This window comes from Gigantopelta aegis, chromosome 15, assembly GCF_016097555.1.
Source record: "Gigantopelta aegis isolate Gae_Host chromosome 15, Gae_host_genome, whole genome shotgun sequence".
Taxonomy (NCBI): Eukaryota; Metazoa; Mollusca; class Gastropoda; order Neomphalida; family Peltospiridae; genus Gigantopelta; species Gigantopelta aegis.
The window spans coordinates 10,956,850-10,980,009 of NC_054713.1; the positions used below are offsets into that span (position 1 = coordinate 10,956,850).

Consider the following 23,160-nt stretch of genomic DNA (forward strand, 5'->3'; position numbering starts at 1 on the left):
TTATAAATGGAAATAAAGATAAAACTTCAATAACTATATTATTCAGGGTTATTTTGAGCGTCATTTTATGGGAAACTTTTCACGATGGCCATCTAGGAAAATGGCCGTCATTGTCGACAGAAGGTATGCAGGCATAATATGCAATATCGAATGCCTGCAGTCATTAAAATTATCCCTTTAATTTGGTGTGTAGTATATCTTCGCCAAGCTGCTTGCTTTTATCGAAATAAGATTAATACAATACTTTGGTGAAACAGGAACGCACAGGCAAGGAGAAACTTGCTATGGAGAAGGTGCAACCAGGTATGTATATGTGTATGTATGTCTGTGTGTCTGTACGCACTCGCACGTATGTATGGGTAGGCACAGCGGAAGCAAGTAGACATCGGGGGATTGATTAAGATCGAGGGCGCATATATACACTTGTATTAGCTATGGTGACAGTCTCCCACCCCCACCCCCACCCACCCCTCTCTCTCGCTCTCTCTCTCTCTCTCTCTCTCTCTCTCTCTCTCTCTCTCTCTCTCTCTCTCTCTCTCTCTCTCTCTCTCTCTCTCTCTCTCTCTCTCTCTCTCTCTCTCTCTCATTAAATGCGTGACACGTTGTGAAAACCTACCTGTGCTTTACTATGGGCCAGGTACGACTGTGCAGTGTCGGACTCATAACACAGAGCAATCGTACTCCATTATAACCATCGCTCAAAATATGGATACGGTCATTGACAGATTTGGCAGAAGCAAGGGTCGAGGCGCATATTTTTTCTAAGACCAGCATATAAGTGAAGAGAACTAGTTACACTGTGAAACAATGCATTTTTATTTTGTACTTTAACACTCGTTAATTGTAATCCATGTAAAATGCGTAGTGGTTCGTTTGCAACCCTATACATAGGTGTTTGGTAGTGCGTAATTCAAATGTGAATAAACGTTATCGAGATTTAGGCATTTAAAAAAAAAAAACTCTAAGTTCGGGCAAACTGAGCCTGCTACCCCATCCCCACCCACCGACAAATTGGAGCCCGTACGCCTGTGAGGGGCTGTATGATGAGTATAATGTTATCATTAACAGACAAGGATTCATAGTTTGTGAAAACAGGAATCTAGAAAAATAACAATTGAATCACTATACGCGCGTGTGGGAAAAAACCCCAAACAAACAAAAAACAACAACAACAACAACAAAAAACACACAAAAAACCATCAATGTGTTTAAATTTTGGTATTGGGCATAGCTTTCGTTTACTATTTTGTGTATTGACGGCATCGGAATCGCTTTCGTGAATAATATTTAAGTCAGTTGCTCCCCCTTGACTGTTAATTAGACATGGGTATTGCAATCGAAGTTCTACCAATGACTTTATTCGAGACGGAATGAAATGTATGAGATGTTAAAGCCGCACACCCTAGTTCCATCCAGCGAAAATAAATTATAATTTGGTTAATCTACAAACCTGTAACACACTTAGATCACGTTTTTATCAAATGGAGTGAAAAAGCAGGTTTTATATCGATAAATACCATGGGAATCCCCATGTCCCAATTGCTTGAAATAATTTTGAAAGTTAGTATTCTGATGTCACCGGTAGATGTCGCTCGAAGCACAACAATGCCTACGTCACGACAAATTTCACAGACTTGGGGTGCGTTCCTTTCACCTCTCCTGGACATGTTCCAACTGTTCTGTCCTGGTTGTATCCCCTCTCCAGATATCGTAAGACTTAGCAAAATTATTGGTTTTAAGGGTTTGTAACGTTTTGTATTGAGACACTTACTTGTCTGAACTTTATTGTTACTGAAAATGTTCACGAACTGTGAAGAAATATCTCACAAATGAACAACAAGCAAACGACAACAAATCGGATGTTGATTGCGCGAACCGTGCACGAGAAAACAAACCGAACCAAAATGATAACGGTCACGTGCTATACCAACGTCTGTGACGTTTACACAGGAAGATTCCCTCTGAAAATAGATTGGACCTCGCTTGCTTAACGGTTTTTTCTCGAGTGCGCGCGGCATTTTAAGAAATACAAAAAATGCATTTCGTGGTTTTACAAACATCAGGATTACCAGGATTACCAAAAAGCACTTCAGGTGAATGGAAATGTGTATTCTAAATAATAAAATGTAAGTAAAGTGCAATTTTATTTGTGAAAAAAATGGGTTTAATAGCGAAAAACAACGCCGTAATGGTTAACAACTAGCCGTAACTAGGGCGTGTCCCTTTAAACATATTTACAGTACCAATCACATGCCAGACACGGTTCGAGTTGAGAACGCATTCGACAGTCACCGAGTGTCAGCTGTTAAATAAATTCATCTCTAAACAACATGCAATATAAAAAGCAATTCGCCGAACGCAACAAAGTCAATGGCCATATTTAACTGACAATTTAATATTTTTCGGGTGATAACAGTTAATCAAGATATTTCGTAAACGTATTTATTTTATTGACCAGTTGTAGTATACCTTTTTGTCTTTTTCGTAAGAAAAGCGTCCATTGTTTGGCAGCTTTTGGCTGCACGTTTTTGTTTCGCTCTCTTTGCTCAGGTCGTTCCATGATAGTCGTAGTTTGTGAATCGACAAAATAGCGCACCACAATTACTTACATGATAGACTGGTTCTCAGTTGAATATACCTATAACGACGCCTTGTAATATCATTCGTGTAACACATGTATGCAAAAAAATATTTACGGAAATTTCTGAACGCTGAAATTAATATTTGAGCTTCTACAGAGACGAGCCAAATAATATCAGTGGGCGGGTTTTCAATAATGGTTTCGAATAAACTAGCATTTAATACAGCCATCTGTTACGGTAAACGATAAAATACTTATAATAGGAAATAGAAAGCATTATACATTTTTGGGCGGAACTCCGATTCTCGCGGAGGGGGGTGCGTTCGCACCCAGCACCCCCACCCACCCCACCCCCATATTAATATTTGAGCTTCTACAGAGACGAGCCAAATAATATCAGAGGGCGGGTTTTCAATAATGGTTTCGAATAAACTAGCATTTAATACAGCCATCTGTTACGGTAAACGATAAAATACTTATAATAGGAAATAGAAAGCATTATACATTTTTGGGCGGAACTCCGATTCTCGCGGAGGGGGGTGCCACCCTTTCCAGTTTTACACCATGCAGTACCTTTTGGAACCGCCCCTGTACTGATACCGTGTTTATTACTGTAGGTCGTGTAAACTCTTATGTATGAATGCGTGGTTTATGACTTTTATCTGTGTTGAGTAAACAACGTAACACAAGAAGTCGGATTTTAGCTTGGCAACAGGTTCCCGGTGTCACATATTATTTGAACTGCCTAGGATTTCCACTCCACGGTCATTATTTTACGTGTTATGTGCACTATATTTATATAGTATCTACCTCTACAGTCTATCTTATATACTCAATAATATTATGTATTCGTTCTATATAGTCGGTCAAGGATCTCTCTCTCTCTCTCTCTCTCTCTCTCTCTCTCTCTCTCTCTCTCTCTCTCTCTCTCTCTCTCTCTCTCTCTCTCCTCTCTCCCCTCTCTCTCTCTCTCTCTCTCTCTCTCTCTCTCTCTCTCTCTCTCTCTCTCTCTCTCTCTCTCCCTCTGCTTTCCTCTCTCTCTCTCTCTCTCTCTCTCTTCTCGTCTCTCTCTCTCTCTTCTCTCTCTCGCTCTCTCTCTCTCCTCTCTCGCCTTGCTTTTCTCTCTCTCTCTCTCTCTCTTCCTCTCTCTCTCTCTCTCTCTCTCTCTCTCTCCTATTCTCTCTCTCTCTCTCTCTCTCTCTCTCTCTCTCTCTCTCTCTCTCTCTCTCTCTCTCTCTCTCTCTCTCTCGCTTAGTGATTCTCAGGCAAGCGCTTTACCGACTGAGCTAGATCTCACCCGTTTGAAAGAAAAGGCCATGGAACAACTAAATGAAGTTTAGTAGGCCTTCACTGGGGTAATCCATATATTTCCAGGTTTAAACAATAAAAGTCAGCTAGTGTAGGATGTTCTTCATTTGGGAATTATACTGTTGATGCTGCTGTAAATATTATATTGTCATACATGTCAATCATAATATAGTGTACCCGCATGGCGATAAAAGAAAATAATAATAATTACCCCCCCAGCCACTCCCCTCCTCCCACCCCGCTCAAGCTAATATTATTTTATTTTCAAAATATTTTTCGGGCGAGCATGACTCGTATATACCCTATAAACGTGGCTTGTCATGGTATGGACCTCCCTCACTCCCATCCCACCCCACCCCGCACCCCCATACCCCCCCCCCCCACACACACACACATAAATTCCTGCACACACATACGAATACAATCTTTACAAATTTAAAAATAAACAATTCTAATAACATCCATCCCGAATATTATTCGGGAAGCACAGGCAATTCAAAGACAACAACCTGTATCATTGACGTAGGTAGCAGTGATTTTTTATATATATTTATAACTGTATTTATATATATATATTATTATATGTATATGTAGATGTATATATATATATATATATATATATATATATATTATATATATATATATATATATATATCTAATATAATAATATAGATAATATATATATATATATAATATATTAATATTATATGTTACTATATGTGTGTATATATGTATATGTGTAATATATATATATATATTACCATATATATATATAATATATATATATTAATATATATTATACATAACATATAGATATATATACATACATACATAATAAAATACATATACATATACATATACATATACCATATACAATATATATATACATATATACTATATAGATACATATATATATATATTATAATAACATATATATATACATATATACATATACATATACATATACATATACATATACATAGACATTTATATATATATATACATATATACATATATACAATTATTACATATAATATACACATATACACACCACACACACACACACACACACCCACACACACCACCCCCACACCACACACCACATATATATATATATAATATATATATATATATATAAATTATACGCATTTAATACTAGATGGGCGGTGGATAAGCTATGTGTGTAGTAGAGGGGATATTTTGGTGAGGGGTGTCTACTGGATGCTACACCGGGTCGCCTCGCTCTCCAAACAAAATGCAACGACTTTTGAAAAAACCCGTTTCTGCAACAGCTGCAGGTAAGAGTATGTACAAAACAATATATCACGTTGCTACTGGTGATGTTACTTGTAACAGCCTTAGAGATACAGCGAGGTTATTGCTTAAAGAAAAAAATGCATTCTTCAGTGTTCTAGCCAGAAATTTTGACAGGGCAGGGTGCTAGTTTAATTATAGGCCTAGGGAACTTCTAACTTAATTTTAAAGGCAAAATTTAATGCTGGATATGTCAGCTGAAATGAAGTCCCGATTCTATATACGGTCACCAGCTGAGTTCGTGATATAGTCAGATAGACCTATCTATACTTTAACCTACAGGTTACATAAATGATTTGGTTGTGGGGATAAGCGTACGAGCAGAGCGCGACATAGCCCAGTGGTAAAGCGCTCGCTTGGTGCGCCGTTTGTCTAGGATCGATCTCCGTCGGTGAGCCCATTGCGTTATGTCTCGTTCTAGCCAGTGCACCACGACTGGTATATCAAAGGCCATGGTATGTGCTATCATGTCTGTGGGATGGTATATCTAAAAGAGCCCTTGCTACTAATGGGGAAAAAATAGCGGATTTCCTCTTTAAGATTATATGTAAAAGTTACTAAATGTTTGACGTCCAATAGCCGATGATTAATAAATCAATGTGCTCTAGTGGTGTCGGAATACGTCGGCCGAATACAACTTCTCCTTTAACTAACCTCGAGCGCTATTCGGAACACATCGGCTGATTACGTAATCCTCGTATCTCACTTCGGATGTATCACGCGGAGCAACATGCTACGATTCTTTTCCTTTTTTCGTCGCATTTCCTCGTTATCCATACGCGGCTAAATTGTTCATGAGTCATTTCCAAGCACTGTTTTAAACACGGCGGAAACTTAATCTTATTTGAAAGATATACAAATACAGACGATAAAATAATTATTTGGCGGTAAAGACTATATCCATTCATTTTAAATTGATTATTGTCTTTGTACCCAATTAAGACTTAAGCACGCTGTCTTGGGCACAGACGCTTCAGTGTTGGTAGTCTGTGCAGGGCATAGCGCATTGGGTATTACTTGTATAGACCTAATGTGATTAAAATGAAAGAACTCTTCAACTGTAAACGTGTCAGTAGTCTTAAAAAAACTGAATTTATTAACATTATCAATAGCAATTTATTGAGCTACATCTTCTGTTACTGATTTTTAAATTTGTATTTATGTATGTATATACTATAGTTAAAGGTTGTTTTGTTAGCGACACCACTAGAGCACATTGATATATCGATTTGTAATTCTTTACATATAGTCTTAGAGGAACGCCGTTATATTTGTTTCCATTAGTAGCAAGTGATCTTTTATATGCGTCATTCCACATACAGGATAGCACATACCACGACCTTTGATATACCAGTCGTGGTGCACTGGCTAGAACGAGAAATCACGTAATGGGCTTACCTACGGGGATCGATCCCAAATCGACCGCGCATCAAGCGAGCGCTTTACCACTGAGTACGTCACGCCCCAAATTGACTCTTGCAATCGTGTCGTTACATACGTATACAATCTTCTGATGCTGCCGGTTTGTAGCCTTGAGAGAATTGTTCTGTTAGTGGTTAGTGAGAGAGCAGTCGATATAATGGCTTACATCTACCAAAATGAGCTGTCAAAATTCCTTCTGAGTAAGATTCGTTACTGGGATACGATCCCGGTACCTTCCAGCTTTAAGTCAGCTCAGTAATCATCAGCAACGTATTGTTATTTGGCGTTTCAATCATTACTAAATGTTGATTGTAAAGTCTGCATCTAGCAAACTAGATACTGTTTTAGTTACATATAGTCTCGGAATACGCAGGCATGTTGAGACAAGCGATTTGAATTACCGAGACTACAACATGTGTCCGATTGTCATGGTTACCTGGTTTGATTCGTTGAATCTACCGAGTTATGGGAGATCATTTAATACGGTTTGGAAACTTCGGTGAGCCCAATATATCCGAAAACAACCGAAAGTATTCGTAAAAGGACGAGTTTTCGCGGTTATTAGCTACACTGATTTGTGGGCCTAAATGTATGTGATAGGATAAGATATGGTGGAAACCAGTCAAATTGTCCATAACCACTCACCCTTCTGAACACGGTACGGCGTTTTTGCACACCTACCGGCTGATAATAAATAAATACAGTTATTACCGCAGCTGGAGCGCAGTATGAAATTTATGAGACAGGTCTGAGAACAGTTTTAATAATAACAGATTTCATAAACTCATTTCAAAAATTCCGTTCGGTATTGACACTAACATATTATTCTGCCCATGGTGTTAGTCGTGAGAGAGTAAACATTAGTGAAGTTGATAGTGGGGCCTTTTCGCTGCAAATGGTTGCATTGTATTAATTTAGAGTCTCCTGTGTCATAGTTCGATGTACAATTTTTCAAATATTAAAAGCAACCGCAGTTCTGATTGTGAGTAATATTTGAGTGTGTCTGTGTGTCTGTCGGTGTGTGTCTGTCGGTGTGTCTGTGTGTGTATGTCTGTGTGTATGTCTGTATGTGTGTGTCTGTCTGTGTGTCTGTTTTTCTGTGTGTGTGTGTCTCTCTCTCTCTCTCTCTCTCTCTCTCTCTCTCTCTCTCTCTCTCTCTCTCTCTCTCTCTCTCTCTCTCTCTCTCTCTCTCTCTCTCTCTCTTTGTGTGTGTGTGTGTGTGTGCGTCTAAGTGTGTGTGTCTATGTGTGTGTGTGTATCTGTGTGTGTGTGGCTGTGTGTGTGTGTGTGTTTTTCTCTGTGCGTGTGTATCTGTGTGTGTGTGTGCGCGCGTCTATGTGTGTCTGTGTGTATGTGTGTCTGTGTGTGTATATGTGTTTGTGCGGCTGTGTCTGTGTCTTTCTCTGTGCGTGTGTCTGTGTGTGTGTGTGTGTGTGTGTGTGTCTGTCTGCACGTGTGTGTGTGTATCTGTGTGTGTGTGTTTGTGTGTGTGTGTGTGTGTGTATCTATGTGTGTGTATGTGTGTATATGAGTGTGCGTGCGTGCGTGTGTGTATGCGTGCGTGCGTGTGTGTGTGTGTTTACAAGTAGTGAGTAATTTTATTAATCTGGCTCTATCCAAACATGGTCCAGGCACGTGCAAATAATATTGTACCTGTTCAATATACTAATATTCCTTCATCTAATGTATAAATGTTCAAAACTATTATTTTAGTAAAGAAAATGCAAAGCTGTGTCTTGTTTGTTTGTGTGTTTGTTTCTTGTTTGTTTTGGGGGTTTCTTGTCGGGTTTTGTTTTTGTTTGTTTTGGGGTTTTTGGACGGTGTTTGGGTTGCTGTTCTTGTTTGTTGTTCTTTCTTCTCTTTTTTTTTTTTTGGGGGGGGGGGGCGGGGTTTGTGGGGTAGGGTTTTTGTTGTTGTTTTGTGTTCTAGTTTTTTGTTTCTTGTTGTTTTGTTTTGGGGGGATTTTGTTGGGTTTTTTAGTGGGGTTTTTGTTAGGGGCTGCTAGAGTAAACATTCTCCAAATTAACAAAAATAAAAATAACAATTTAACACCCCTATTATCTTGAAGATAGATACGAACCTAAAATATATCAACTTTACGTCTAGTGGATCTTTATCTTTCTATTTCTCAAACTCAAGATATACACACACAAATTTTTATTTTTATTTTTTTTAAATATATATATATATATATATATACATATATGTGTGTGTGTGTGGTGTGTGTGTGTGTGTGTGTGTGTGTGTGTGTGTGTGTGTGCCTGATATTATACATCCAATATAAACTCAGAGACTTATGCTTGCGTGCAAAGACCCACTCACGTTTATCCTAAATAAAACCCTTACTCATATTCCCGGACACGTATACATATGAAATGCCAAACGTTGGCGATACTTCTAACATATTATGTAATGGAAGTCATAAGTGGTTAAACACTAAGCCATTGAGGTCGGTAGCCGTGAAGGTCGTGTGAGCCTTGAAGGACGTCAGAGGCGTAGCGTGGTTTTGACCGGGGGAGATATCGGGGGGGGGGGGGTGTCCAATATGAACCTATAGATAGCGGACACGTTTATGTGCGTGGGGGAATTTAGCTCAGTCGGTTGAGGTGCTTGAGTCGCAGGATCGAACCACCTCGGAGGATCCATTCAGCTGACTGGATTTTTCTCGTTCCAACCATTGCACCACGATTGGACAAAGGCCATGGTATGTGCTTTCCTGTCTATGGGAACGTGCATATAAAAGATCCCTTGCTGCATTGGAAAAAAAATGTAGCGGGCATCTTGCTCAGCTAGTACAGCACTCGAGTCAGGTGCTTGAGTCGAAGGGTGGACATATTCTCTGTCTGAAAAAAGAAGTTTGTTTTGTTTAACGACACCACTAGACCACATTGATTTATTTATCATCGGCGTTTGGATATTAAACAGTTGGTAATTGTACCACATAGTCTTAGAGCAAGGGGTCTTTTATACGCACTATCCCACAGACAGACCACGGCCTTCGATATACCAGTCGTAGTGCACTGGCTGGAACGAGAAATAGCTCAATGGGCCCACCGTCGGTGATCGATCCCAGACCGACCGCGCATCAGGCGAGCGCTTTACCACTGGGCTACGTTCCGCCCCCTATTCTCTGATTGGGTGTTTCCCGTCCCAAACAGTGGTATATATTAAAGATATGGCATGTTCCCGTTCTGCCTTTGGCCATGTACATGTAACGGATCCTTTGCTGCCAATGACACAAAAGTAGCGGGCTTCCACAAACGACTACGTGTCATAAGCCGATGCTTAAAGGGACATTTCTGAGTTTGCTGCACTTTTTAAGATGTTATCGACTTTCAGAGACTTTAACGATTGTAATTACATATCAAATATATTTTTCTGCATAAAATATTAGTGGCTGTATATTAAACATGTTTCTGGTCGTTCTAATGTCTGTACTAGGTTAAATTTCCTTTTATTTCAATTTTTTGTTGTTTTTCGGTACGTATGAAATTATTTGAAGACAAAATCCAGTTTGGGCTTCTTAGAAATATTAAGACGACCAGAAACACATTGAATATACAGACACTGATATTCTAAACAAGAAAATATATTTAATATGTAAGTTTAATTGTAGAAACATTTTATTAGTCGGAAACATCTTACAACGGAGCAAACTCAGGAATGTCCCTTTAAGAGAAACATCTTACAATGCAGCAAACTCAGGAATGTCCCTTTAACGAAAGTGCTCTAGTTGTTAAATAAAACTTTAGACATATTATGGGCTGGTCACTGGTCAAGTGGTCAGCCCATTTGGTTATATCTAGCTCCGGCCAGTGCTCCACAACTGGACACCACTAAAGTACATTGATTTATTCATCATCAGCTATTGGATGTCAAACATTTGGTAATGTGTAGGATGGTGCATTTAAAAGACTCCTTGCTGCTACTCAAAAAGGGTAACTCATGGGGGTTTTCTTCTTTTATTTTCTATGGTGTTCTTAACCATGTGTCTGACGTCATATAACCATTTAACGCGATTTAAAGAAGCTTTACCGTCGGCACGTCGTTCGATATTTTTTACTAATACAAAATACAAACACATAAGCAGGTTTAACAAATTGTAGATAGACATAATCAACTATCGTGATTCAATGTTATCAAGTCTAACCAAATTAAACGCTCCCTGCTAGCAGGTTGTAAATATGGCGGAAACTAATTTCGTCTGAACTGAACTGAACTTTATTTACACTCTGGCCGTAAAAATATAATTAAATAAATAAATGACAAGATGGCACATTCGTCATAATAATGTACATCAGATAAAACAAGTGTATATCTATGGGTTCATACTTGCATATATAAATAAAGAAAGAAATGTTTATTTAACGACGCACTCAACACATTTTATTTACGGTTATATGGCGTCAGACATATGGTTAAAGACCACACAGATTTTGAGAGGAAACCCGCTGTCGCCACTACATGGGCTACTCTTTCCGATTAGCAGCAAGGGATCTTTTATTTGCGCTTCCCACAGGCAGGATAGCACAAACCATTGCCTTTGTTGAATCAGTTCTGGATCACTGGTCGGTGCAAGTGGTTTACACCTACACATTGAGCCTTGCGGAGCACTCACTCGGGGTTTGGAGTCGGTATCTGGATTAAAAATCCCATGCCTCGACTGGGATCCGAACCCAGTACCTACCAGCCTGTAGACCGATGACCTAACCACGACGCCACCGATACATAGATTTCAGCCGTGAGACTTAAGAATATGCATCATTTGTTTATAGAAAAGTGCTAGCTTTCTGAGAACACCAGGGTTTTTTACAGTCAAATATGTAAATCATTTGGTCTAGACTGGCAACACTTTGGCAGAAGTCTTGTTCTTTCATCTTTAAAAAAAGGACAACACATTATATAATGAAATTCATCACCAAAGGGAATAATGTAGCCTTGTGGTAGATTGCTTGGCTTGGATACGATCTTGTTTAGGGTTGACCTCGGTCTATTTGTGGTTTGTTCCAAAATTATTCGCGCTGTTAGGTAATGTTTTTTTTTTAACATGCCCGCCATATCTCCACCCCCTCCCAGTAGACCTAAAGGAAAGACCGTGGACTGTACTTTCCTACCTGAGGAAACAGTACATAATCAAAGAAAATCCTCTATAGGAGTAGTCTATGTGGTGTCCGCAGGTCCCTTCTCAGTTAACACTCTAGATACTCGTCACAATAACATAGACATGATAGCACATACCACAGCATTTGATATACCAGTCGGGGCGAGACGTAGCCCAGCGGTAAAGCGCTCGCTTGATGCGCGATCGGTTTGGAATCGATCCCCGTCGGAGGGCCCATTGGGCTATTTCTCGCTCCAGCCAGTGCACCACGACTGGTACATCAAAGGCCGTGGTATGTGCTATCCTGTCTATGGGATGGTGCATATAAAAGATCCCTTGCTGCTAATCGAAAAGAGTAGCCCGTGAAGTGGCGACAGCAGATTTCCTCTCTCAATATCTGTGTGGTCCTTAACCATAGGTCCGACGCCATATAAACAGTAAATAAAATGTGTTGAGTGCGTCGTTAAATAAAACATTTCCTTCCTTCCTTTCATATACCAGTCGTGGTGCACTGGCTGAATCGAGAAATAGCCCATGGGCCTACCAACAGATATCAATCCTATACCGACCGCGCAATAGGCGAGCACGTTACCACTAGACTACGTCCTGTCTCATAGCATGTTAGATGCCAGATAGCCATGGTTTAAAAGGTGCTGACGTGTTGTTAAACAAACGTTTCTTTCATCGCCTTTGTTCACAGTGAGAAATTACTTGGTGTAAGATAACCGCATTGCAATACCAGTCTCTGCTGAGCATTTTGACAGAAACAAACTAATAAAACAAACAAGTACAAAGAGACGACACACTATATCCATGCCATCTGAGGCAGTTTAAAAACAGGCACACCTAAAGATTATTAAAAGTGGAAATTTACGGCCATTTAAATCGTCTTTTTGCAATGCAATCTAAGTCGACGGCGTTACCTTTGATCACACTGGCACAAATAACCGAAAACTGGCTTAAAGTTTGTAAAGTCATTGCTGGAAAGATTCATCCACAAACAAATGTAGACAACGATGGCGGCGATTTCTGAAAAGGAGACCAAGGACGGTACGATTTGTTAAAAAAAATTCTTTTGTTTTACGGCACTACTAGAGCACATTTATAAATCTTCTGCTATTGGATGTGCTCTCTATACGGGTGAATATTGTAACAGGTGCATACTTCTTATAATTCGAATCCTTCGTATATTCATGTAATTCTATCGAATTTTGTAATCGAATTTTGATCGATTATACCAAACCGATTACTATCGATGATCGATTACAGCCGATGATCGGTGATGGAGTTTCAACCCATTCCCAACTCTGATTGACTCAGAAATTATATATGATCTTAAAGTACAGTTGCGCCCAGCTTAGTGTTTTAAACATGCTTTTACTGACATTGTCTAAATCTGACCTTTGACATTAAACTGACCTTGATCCTGACCTCTAAAATCGGGTAGCCCCCTCTCAAAACATTTGTATGGTCCTAGGATACAACTGTGCCAAATTTGCTGCTTTGGGCCAACGTGTCACAATATCGCTCAAATTTGACTTAAGCCACCGGACTAGATGTTTATCGAATTTCATTTATATGTATTTTGTTGCTTCTATTCTGTCAAATTATGATTCAAGCATGCTGTCCTGGGCATACACCTCAGTTATCATACACCTCAAATGATTAATTGTTACTGTATGGTGAGAGAGAGAGAGAGAGAGAGAGAGAGAGAGAGAGAGAGAGAGAGAGAGAGAGAGAGAGAGAGAGAGAGGTGGCACATGTATGGCCTTACTTGTTGGTGGGAGCGAACCTGGAGCCTGTACCGGGATGCGAACCCTGCATCTACCAACCTGAACTCTGGCTGCCTAACCACTACACCACTGAGTCCATAATATCCAATACTTGTATTTATACATTGCAGAAGAGAAGATTACTTGGAAGACGACCAAGAGGCACAAAGTGAAGCGACTGCTGGGACGATGGATCGGAGTCATTGTACTGATGTCTCTCGTGGTTCTGGGGACCCTGATCGGAGTTCTCTTCTGGAAACTGGAGTCACACGATCATACGGTTAACTTTAGAGTAGGAGACGCTCAAATAGTACTACAGGTAATGTGTTTAATTATAAGTCATTTTTATTTTATTTTATTTTTTTAATTCAGTTAACAGGAAGGAAATGGTTTATTTAACGACGCACTAAACATATTTTATTTTCGGTTATATGGCGTCGGACGTACCACACAGATATTGAGGGTGGATTAATATTCAATTCTTGTCATATTATGTTCAGGGGCGGGATTTAGCCCAGTGGGTTGACTGCTCGCTTGAGGCGTCGCAGGATAGCCCCACCTCGGTGGATCCATTCAGCTGATTGGGTTTTTCTCGTTCCAACCAGTGCACCACAACTGGATAAAGACCGAGGTATATGCTTTCCTGTCTGCGAGAAAGCGCATATAAATGATCCCTTGCTGCATTAGCAAAAAATGTAGCGGATTTCCTCTGATGACTACGAGTCAGAATAACCAAATCTTTGACATCCAATAGTCGATGATTAATTAAGCAATGTGCTCTAGTGTTGTCGTCGTTAAATAAAACACACTTCTTCTTCTGTTATGTTCATTCTGATGTGCAGTTAGTAGTACCGTAGTAAAAGATAGTATAGAAATGTTTTTATCTTAATGTATTTTTGTATTTTTACCGGCCTCGGTGGTGTCGTGGTTAAGCTATCGGACATAAGGTTGGACATAGGTACTGGGTTCGCAACCCGGTACCGGCTCCCACCCAGAGCGAGTTCAACGATCCCAATGGGTAGGTGTAAGACCACTACACCAACTTCTTTCTCACTAACAACTAACCCACTGTCCTTCCTGGGCAGACAGTCCAGATGGCTGAAGTGTGTGCCCGGGACAATGTGCTTGAAACTAATTGGATATAATTACAAAATTAACTATAAATCAGTGAATTAAAGGAATGAATTTGTATGTTTGTTTCCAATTGCATTACTGCTAAAGGAAGGAATGTTTAATTTAATTAATGGAATGGAATGGATTGTTTAATGTGCACATTCAGAGCAAGCTGTTGTAGCGCACGCCTGTCCTGGGCATAGGTGCCGGCCTCGGCCGGCTCCTCCCTCCAGGACAGAAAAGGTGTGGGGTGGGTAGGAGGGGGGACCGTCTGCACTGACAGATGCAAGGGAGCACCAGCAGTCCGACCGTAGCCCGTAACAGGCGGAGGGTGGTATTGTGCTATGGAATTTGGAATGTCCCGTAGGATTAAGCCAACGAGAATGGGTGCGCATTTTTAATGAAGGGATTTAGGCGCAATTTTGAACAGATATAAATGAAAAGGTAGGGAGTTAGTATAGGTTTGGAATTTAGTAGGCCGAGAGTGGCTCGTTAAAGGGACATACCCTAGTTTTTAAACACTAAGGCATATTTTTTACTATTATAGCCGTTTCTGATAACTGAAATCATACTCTACTTAAATTTTATGGTTTAGATTATCAATTTCCGTACATTCGAAGTGTTTTTGGTCATCCTGGTGTTTTTAATATCACAAAATGCACTTCTCATATTTTTAAAAACGCACGTGCGTCTGAGAAATAACAGCTATGGAATCGAGTTTTAGTCTATTTTTAAGAGGCTATTTCACCCTTTCAAAGTCACAGACTCATGTTTCACTCAATTGTAACTTTATCCAAATGTGTTACAGGTTTGTAGATTAACTAAACTTAGTGTTAATTTTCATGGGTTGAAACTAGGGTCTGTCCCTTTAATTGGACCTATGTGGTGCTGACATGTCTCCCTAGGTTGCCCATAGGGGCCCTTAAAAGGGCCTGAGGTGTTCAGCTCATTTAATTAAACAATAAAAACACTTTAATTACGCTTATATAGCGTTTGACATATGGTTACGGACGACACAGACAATGGGCTACGTTATCCTCATTCGTTTTACTACAAAACGTTTAAGCTCGATGTCCTGGACACACACACCTCTGCTGTGTAGACTGACTGAGGTTCATATTTGTAGAAGACGTCGATAGATGTTCCACATATCTGCACTAAACTAGCTCCACATTCTACTAACGACTATCCTACGAGTGGATGGATAGGCGGGCGGGCGGGCAGACGGATGGATGGATGGTTGGTTGGATAGATGACTATATCGGCATTGTGATAGCTGGCTGGCTGGCTGGCTGGCTGGCTGGCTGGCTGGCTGGATGGATGGATGGATGGATGGATGGATGGATGGATGGATGGATGAATGGATGGTTGGATGGACGGTATGTGTATTAATAGATGGATGATTAGAGGGATGGTTGGGTGGAAGGACGAATTAATTAATTAATTAATTAACGGACGGACACAATTTGATTCTTTAGGGGTTTTTCTGCACTAAACTAGCTCTACATTCTACTAACGACTATCCTACGAGTGGATGGATAGACGGATGGGTGGATGGACGGACGGACGGGTGGATGGATGGTTGGTTGGATAGTTGGCTATATCGGCATTGTGATAGCTGGCTGTCTGGATGGATGGATGGATGGTTGGGCGGTATGTGTATTAATAGATGATTAGATTGATGGTTGGGTGGAAGGACGAATTAATTAATTAATTAATTAATTAACGGACGGACGGACACAATTTGATTCTTTAGGGTTTTTTCTTCTGTTCTTTGCTTTAGGACAAGCTGAGGATGACCTTGAAGAAAAGAGGGGAGATAACTGGTGAAGGCCTTCTTGGCTTCAACATTCCACACGACAGCCCTGAGATCTGCTCGCACACAGACGCCAGTCTGTGCCTCACCTGGGAAGGAGACAGGAAGCTCGTCATCAACGCGCAGACAGAACGTGACGTCATGTGTTATGACGTCACATGGGAGGCTCTGGCCTGCGCGTCGCAAGAACTCAAGGACTGTTTCAATCTGACCTTTGCGCACTGGTATGGCGGATTCGAGGACTTCCACCAGTACTGGCCAATAAACACCATACAGAAAGATCTGTCTCCTTACGTGACAAACGAATCTCTGCTTATCAATGACACGTTCGGGTCGGTCCAGGACAGGTATTTCGTATCATCCAGCGGGGTGGGGATACACGTGGACTGGGATGTACCGCTGTACCTGAGTCTCAATGCTGACGAAGATGACTCGATTTGCCTGGCAGCCAAATACGACGCATATCCTTACTTCAACCTTGACCATACCCTGCCGGTCTTAAACTACACCATATGTCAAGCCGACAATGTGTTGCTTCTGCACAAATTCATGTCTGAGAAATTCATTTCAAAACCCAGCGACATCCCCGATAAGAGAATGTTCGAATCCCCAATATGGTCAACGTGGGCGTTGTATAAAAAGAACATCAGCCAATCGAAAGTTCTAGACTTAGCAGGTAATATCAATGGTCACGGATTTAGCCACGCCCAGATTGAAATCGACGACCAATGGACAGTTGGATATGGGGACATGGATTTCGACAAATCAAAATTCCCGGATGCGTCGTCCATGATTCGAAAGCTGAATACTGATGGTTTTCGTGTTACTCTTTGGATCCACCCTTTCTTCAATACAGAGTCGAATTCATTCCGTCTTTTAGCTGACAAGGGCTATCTCGTGAGATCGCTTGACAGTTCTCAGCCAGCCGTTGTGTCGTGGTGGGATGGGAATTTAGCAGGAGTTTTAGATGTCACCAACGAAGACGCTGTCGACTGGTATATCAACCAGACGACATACCTGCGGAATACCTACAGCGTGAGCTCCTTCAAGCTGGACGCGGGAGAAATAAAATGGCTGCCGAATATGTACAGCACATCGAAACCGATGATCAATCCCAACGAGTTTTCTAAGTTGTGGGCCGAGATTGGCCTTCGCGTCGACCCAGATATCAGACACCAGGAAGTGCGCGTAGGTGCTGGAAATCAGTCACTTCCGGTGTTTGTGCGCATGCTGGATAAAGAGTCATCCTGGGGACACAGTAACGGCCTGAAAAGTCTAATACCGGCTGCTTTAACATTCGGGTTGCTTGGATACCCGTTTGTCTTGCCGGATATGATTGGTGGAAACGCGTACACACAAGAAACAGAGGCTGATACTTTCCCAGATGTGGAACTATTCGTACGTTGGGTCCAGCTTAACGCATTTCTGCCATCCATGCAGTTCTCCATAACTCCGTGGAACTATAACAGCACCATTGTCGAAATCTCGCACCACTTTGTCCAGCTACACGAGCAATATTCTTCACTATTCATCAAGCTTGCTGAGAATGCTGTGGCAACCGGTGAACCAATTATTCGTCCCCTGTGGTGGATTGCCCCCGATGATGACACGGCTTTAACGATTGAAACTGAATTTCTCGTTGGTGATAAACTTCTCGTGGCCCCGATTCTCGAAGAGGGAGGTAGGTCACGTGATATTTATCTTCCTGGGGGTCGATGGAGTGACATTCTGCGGAACAAGGAACTAACTGGGGGTCAATGGTATAAAAATTACCCCGCCGATCTTCATGAGCTGCCATATTTTATTAAATTAGATTAGATTGGATTAGATTAGACATAGTGTGTGGCATATTTGGAATAATTAATCAGGTATAAAGGCAGGTTGTGTACATAGAAAACTGCACGCGTGTCTATTAGATACCATTTATTTGAATGGAATCGTTTCAAAACTTATCTAACGAGCGAATAAAGGTAAATGCTTTAACAAACAAAAAATAAAAAATAAACTAAACACAAAATAAAATAAAATAAAATAATAAACTAAACACAAAATAAAATAAATAAATAAATAAATAAAACACAACAGATTTTTTTTAAAAGCTCAGAACAATAAAACAAACAAACAACCATACATACATACACAAAACCACGAGTTGTAAATATAAATGGTGTGTAACAGACATGAGCGTAATAATAATAATAATAGCAATCTGTACTATTTGTTCATTCATATAGGTATGAAAGAAAATAATCATATATCAGCATTTGTAAATGTCTGAGAAAACGTTATCCAGTAGCTTCAAAACGTATCTAATGAGTGAAAGTAAGTTGGATATGTTTGGGGGCGGGTAACGAGTTATAAGTTAAATGGTATCTAACGAACACGAGTGCAGTATTCTATATCTTATATCTAGTGCATAAAACCGATTTAAAAATAATAGCAGTCATCATTTGTGTTTTGATTTGACGTATAGGTCATCGCAAATTGATTACTTTAAAATTAACTTTCAACACATATGAAATATTGTCTTGAGATATTATGAATCTCACATTGTTTTCTTTCAAATGATTGTGTAAAAAATGAAAATGTTGATCAAGTATATGTTTGTTAACTAATGTTGTACATCTACATGACTATCCAATGTCAGCTTCAAATTAATTGTATTACTTGTACCAAAGATAGGCACATCTATAAAATTTGGAAACATTAATCAGAAAATATATTTTTGATAAATTACACAAAATATATATATTGTAGAAAATTAATTTTACAACCAATATTACTTGTGTTATTCAGATTATTTACTATGGAGATAAAATTGCCCCGCCGATCTTCATGAGCTGCAATATTTTATCAGATTAGATTTGATTAGACATAGTGTGTGGCATATTTGGAATAATTATTCAGGTGTAAAGGCAGGTTGTGTACAGAGAAACCTGCACGCGTATCCATTAGATACCATTTACTGGAATGGAATCGTTTCAAAACTTATCTAACGAGCGAATAAAGGTAAATGTTTTAACAAATAAAAAATAAAATAATAAACTAAACACAAACTAAAATAAATAAAATAAATAAATAAATAAAACACTACAGAGATATTTTTTTTAAAGCTCAGAACAATAAAACAAACAAACACACATACATACATACACAAAACCACGAGTTGTAAATATAAATGGTATGTAACAGACATAAGCGTAATAATAATAATAATAATAGCAATCGGTATTATTTGTTCATTCATATAGTTATGAAAGAAAATGATCATATATCTCAGTATTTGTAAATGTCTGAGAAAAGGTTGTCCAGTAGCTTTAAAACGTATCTAATGAGTTTGGATATGTTTGAGGGGGGGGGGGGGGGGGGGGGGTTAACGAGTTGTAAGTTAAATGGTATCTAACAAACACGAGTGCAGTATTCTATATCTTATATGTAGTGCATAAAACCGATTTAAAAATAATAGCAGTCATCATTTGTGTTTTGATTTGACATCTAGGTCATCGCAAATTGCTCACTTTAAAATTAGCTTTCAACACATGTGAAATATTGTCTTGGGATATTATGAACCTCATACTGCTTTCTTTCAAATGATTGTGTAAAAAAAAATGAAAATGTTGATCAAATTGTTGTTTGTTAACTAATGTTATACATCTACATAACTATCCAGTGTCAGCTTCAAATTTATTGTATCACGTACCAAAGATAGAATTTAATAACATTAATCAGAAAATATGTCTTTGATAAATTACACAAAATATATATATTATAGAAAATAAATGTTATAACCAATATCAGATGTGTTATTCAGATTATTTAATATTGAGATAAAATTGCTCAGTTAGCATAATTTTGACAGACACACTGCACTGTCTTGTGAAAACCAGCGTTTAACGAATTGTCCAATCATTTGCACCGATCAGTGCACCTACTAATGGTAAAAAGTAGCGGGATTCTTCTCAAGCACATGAAATCGTTCATGTATAGTCATTTTCTAGTTGGTTTCCCTCCATCCCAATCAGTGCCCCAGGACTGGCATATCAAAGGCCGTGATATATGTTATCCTGACTGTGGTAAAGTGCATATAAAAGATATATTGCTGTAAATGAAAAAAAATGTAGTGTTTCGTTTAAGACAAACAATGAAATGCTTTATTTAACGACGCACTCAACACATTTTATTTACGGTTATATGGAATCAGACATACGGTTAAGGACCACACAGGTATTGAGAGAGGAAACCCGCTGTCGCCACTTCATTGGCTACTATTTTCGATTAGCAGCAAGGGATCTTTTATATGCACCATCCCACAGACAAGATATTACATACCACTGCCTTTGTTACACCAGTTGTGGAGCACTGGCTGGAACTAGAAATAACACAATGGGTCCACCGACGGGGATCGATCCTAGACCGACCGCGCATCGAGCGAACGCTTTACCACTGGACTACGTTCCGCCCCTTCGTTTAAGACTGTCAAAATTACCAATAGCCAATGATTAACAAATCAGTGTCCTCTAGTGGTGTACTTTAAAGGGACATTCCCGAGTTTGCTATAATTTTTAAGATGTGATCGACTAACAGAGACTTTTTAACGATTGTAATTAGTGGCTGTATATTAAACGTGTTTCCGATTGTTCTAATATTTGTATTAGGTTAAATTTCATTTTATTTCCTAAAATATATGTTTTTTGTACGTACGAAATTATCTGAAGACAAAATCCAGTTTGGGCTTCTTACAAATATTAAGACGACCAGAAACACATTGAATATACAGACACTGATATTCTAAACAAGAAAATATATTTATCATGTAAGTTTAATCGTAGAAATATTTTATTAGTCGGAAACATCTTACAATGCAGCAAACTCAGAAATGTCCCTTTAAACAAAAATTGAAATAATTTTTTTAAACTTCGAACGATCAATTCACACCCTTATCATTTATATAAAACAAAAATAATGGCAAACTATTAAATACGTTTATAATAAATAACTATATTCAAACTACACGCGTACTAAAATGAAATCATTACAGATCACATAAACATAATTATGTGTATGCATGTATTAGATTTAAATAAACTTAGATTACAGTATCCGGAGGAATTAGGAAACAAATCGCTTGGGTTTGTTAACTTCATGATGATTCGACAAGGTTCTACATCCCGTGCATCGTTTTTCCTGTTGGTCGTTTCCCTTATTCTTTTCATATAAAAATCTCAAGATTTCCGTTATTTAGTCACTTGTTGTTATTACTTCGTTCAGAAAACATGCTTGTTCAAGACATTCTTCTACTGCTGGTCAGCTTGGGTAAGTAGCATTTGAGTTTTAAGGGTGGCCGTATTAAAAAGGTTGTGTTCTTGTTTGGTTTAGTAATGTTCTCTTTTGGGGGTTTTCCCCATCTTTTTAATTAATTTTGTTCTTGTTGTTTGGTTTCTTGGGGGTTTTTTGTTGTTGTTTTTGTTATTGTTGTTGTAGTAGTAGTAGTAGTAGTAGTAGTAGTAGTAGTGGTAGTAGTAGTAGTAGTAGTAGTAGTAGTAGTAGTGTTAGTAGTACTAGTAGTAGTAATAGTAGTAGTAGTAATAGTAGTAGTAGTAATAGTAGTAGTAGTAATAATAGTAGTAGTAGTAATAGAAGTAGTAGTAGTAGTAGTAATAGTAGTAGTAATAGTAGTAGTAATAGTAGTAGTACTCGTAGTAGTAGTAGTAGTAGTAGTAGTAGTAGTAGTAGTAGTAGTAGTAGTACAAACTAGTCTGCTTCTCCTCTGTATGGGAAAATACAGCTTGTTTATTTTTGTGATAATAATTAAATTCTGTTATTTGCAAAAATAATCGAAAATCCACAATTTTGATTGTTTATTCTCTCGAGGGTGCTAGTGTTAAACTGACGAAAGTTCCAATACATATATATGTATGCATGTATATAAATTTCAATATACATTTAATCTTAAGGTCATTTCAGTGGAAACAATATGTTTAAGATTTAAACATGGCTCGCGCTGGAACTAATTTAGTTTTAGTTTTAGCCAGTGTTCGTATATGTAGAGTATTTCCTTGAAAAATATTCAAAAGTGGTTAATTTAAAGAAAATTTCATCAACCAAAGACTAAATGTTGTAGCCACTTTGTATGCAAATTAGCCTGCGTTAGTTTGTATATCTCTTTTAATTGTAGTCTGTCTGGTTGTCATGGGAGACGCACACTGCAGTGAATGTGGAGGAGGTTGTGGTAGCAGCTCTAAGAAAGTTATTGAGGTTGACGACCACGCCTTCTTCCAGACGTTATTGGCCCTGACTGCAGTCCTTAACGGAGGTGCTGGCGCGGGGGGTGCCGGGCCGCCATTCTTAGGGGGGAAGAAATAACTTGATATAGGTGAGTACTGGGGAATATGTTGTTGTGGTGGTGGTGGTGGTTATCAGTAGTAGTGGTTGTAGTAGTAGTAGTAATAGTAGTATAGTAGTAGTAGTAGTAATAGTAGTAGGAGTAGTAGTAGTGGTAGTAATAGTAGTAGTAGTAGTAGTAATAGTAGTATAGTAGTAGTAGTAATAATAGTAGTAGTAGTAGTATAGTAGCAGTTGGAGTAGTAGTAATAATAGTATGAATAGAAGTAGTAGTAGTTGTAGTAGTAGTAGTAGTAATAGTAGTATAGTAATAGTAATAGTAGTAGTAATAATATTAGTATAGTAGTAGTAGTAGTATTAATAGTAGTAATAGTAATAATAGCAGTAGTAG

The 23,160-nt window shown here is 38.9% G+C and overlaps 1 protein-coding gene across 1 annotated transcript; it reads left to right on the top strand.

Moving 5' to 3' along the window:
• Positions 1-5,146: 5,146 nt before the first annotated feature.
• LOC121390500 (myogenesis-regulating glycosidase-like) lies at positions 5,147-20,221 on the top strand. The gene is made up of 3 exons (XM_041522331.1): positions 5,147-5,187; positions 13,630-13,817; positions 16,395-20,221. Exons 2-3 carry the CDS (start codon positions 13,710-13,712, stop codon positions 18,243-18,245), a joined length of 1,959 nt encoding a protein of 652 aa, XP_041378265.1. The 5' UTR covers positions 5,147-5,187; positions 13,630-13,709; the 3' UTR covers positions 18,246-20,221.
• Positions 20,222-23,160: the final 2,939 nt, after the last annotated feature.

Coding starts and splice junctions, on each gene's coding strand:
- LOC121390500 (XM_041522331.1), top strand. CDS start 13,710: ATGTCTCTCGTGGTTCTGGGGACCCTGATCGGAGTTCTCTTCTGGAAA. Junction 13,818..16,394: donor ACGCTCAAATAGTACTACAG/GTAATGTGTTTA, acceptor TCTTTGCTTTAG/GACAAGCTGAGGATGACCTT.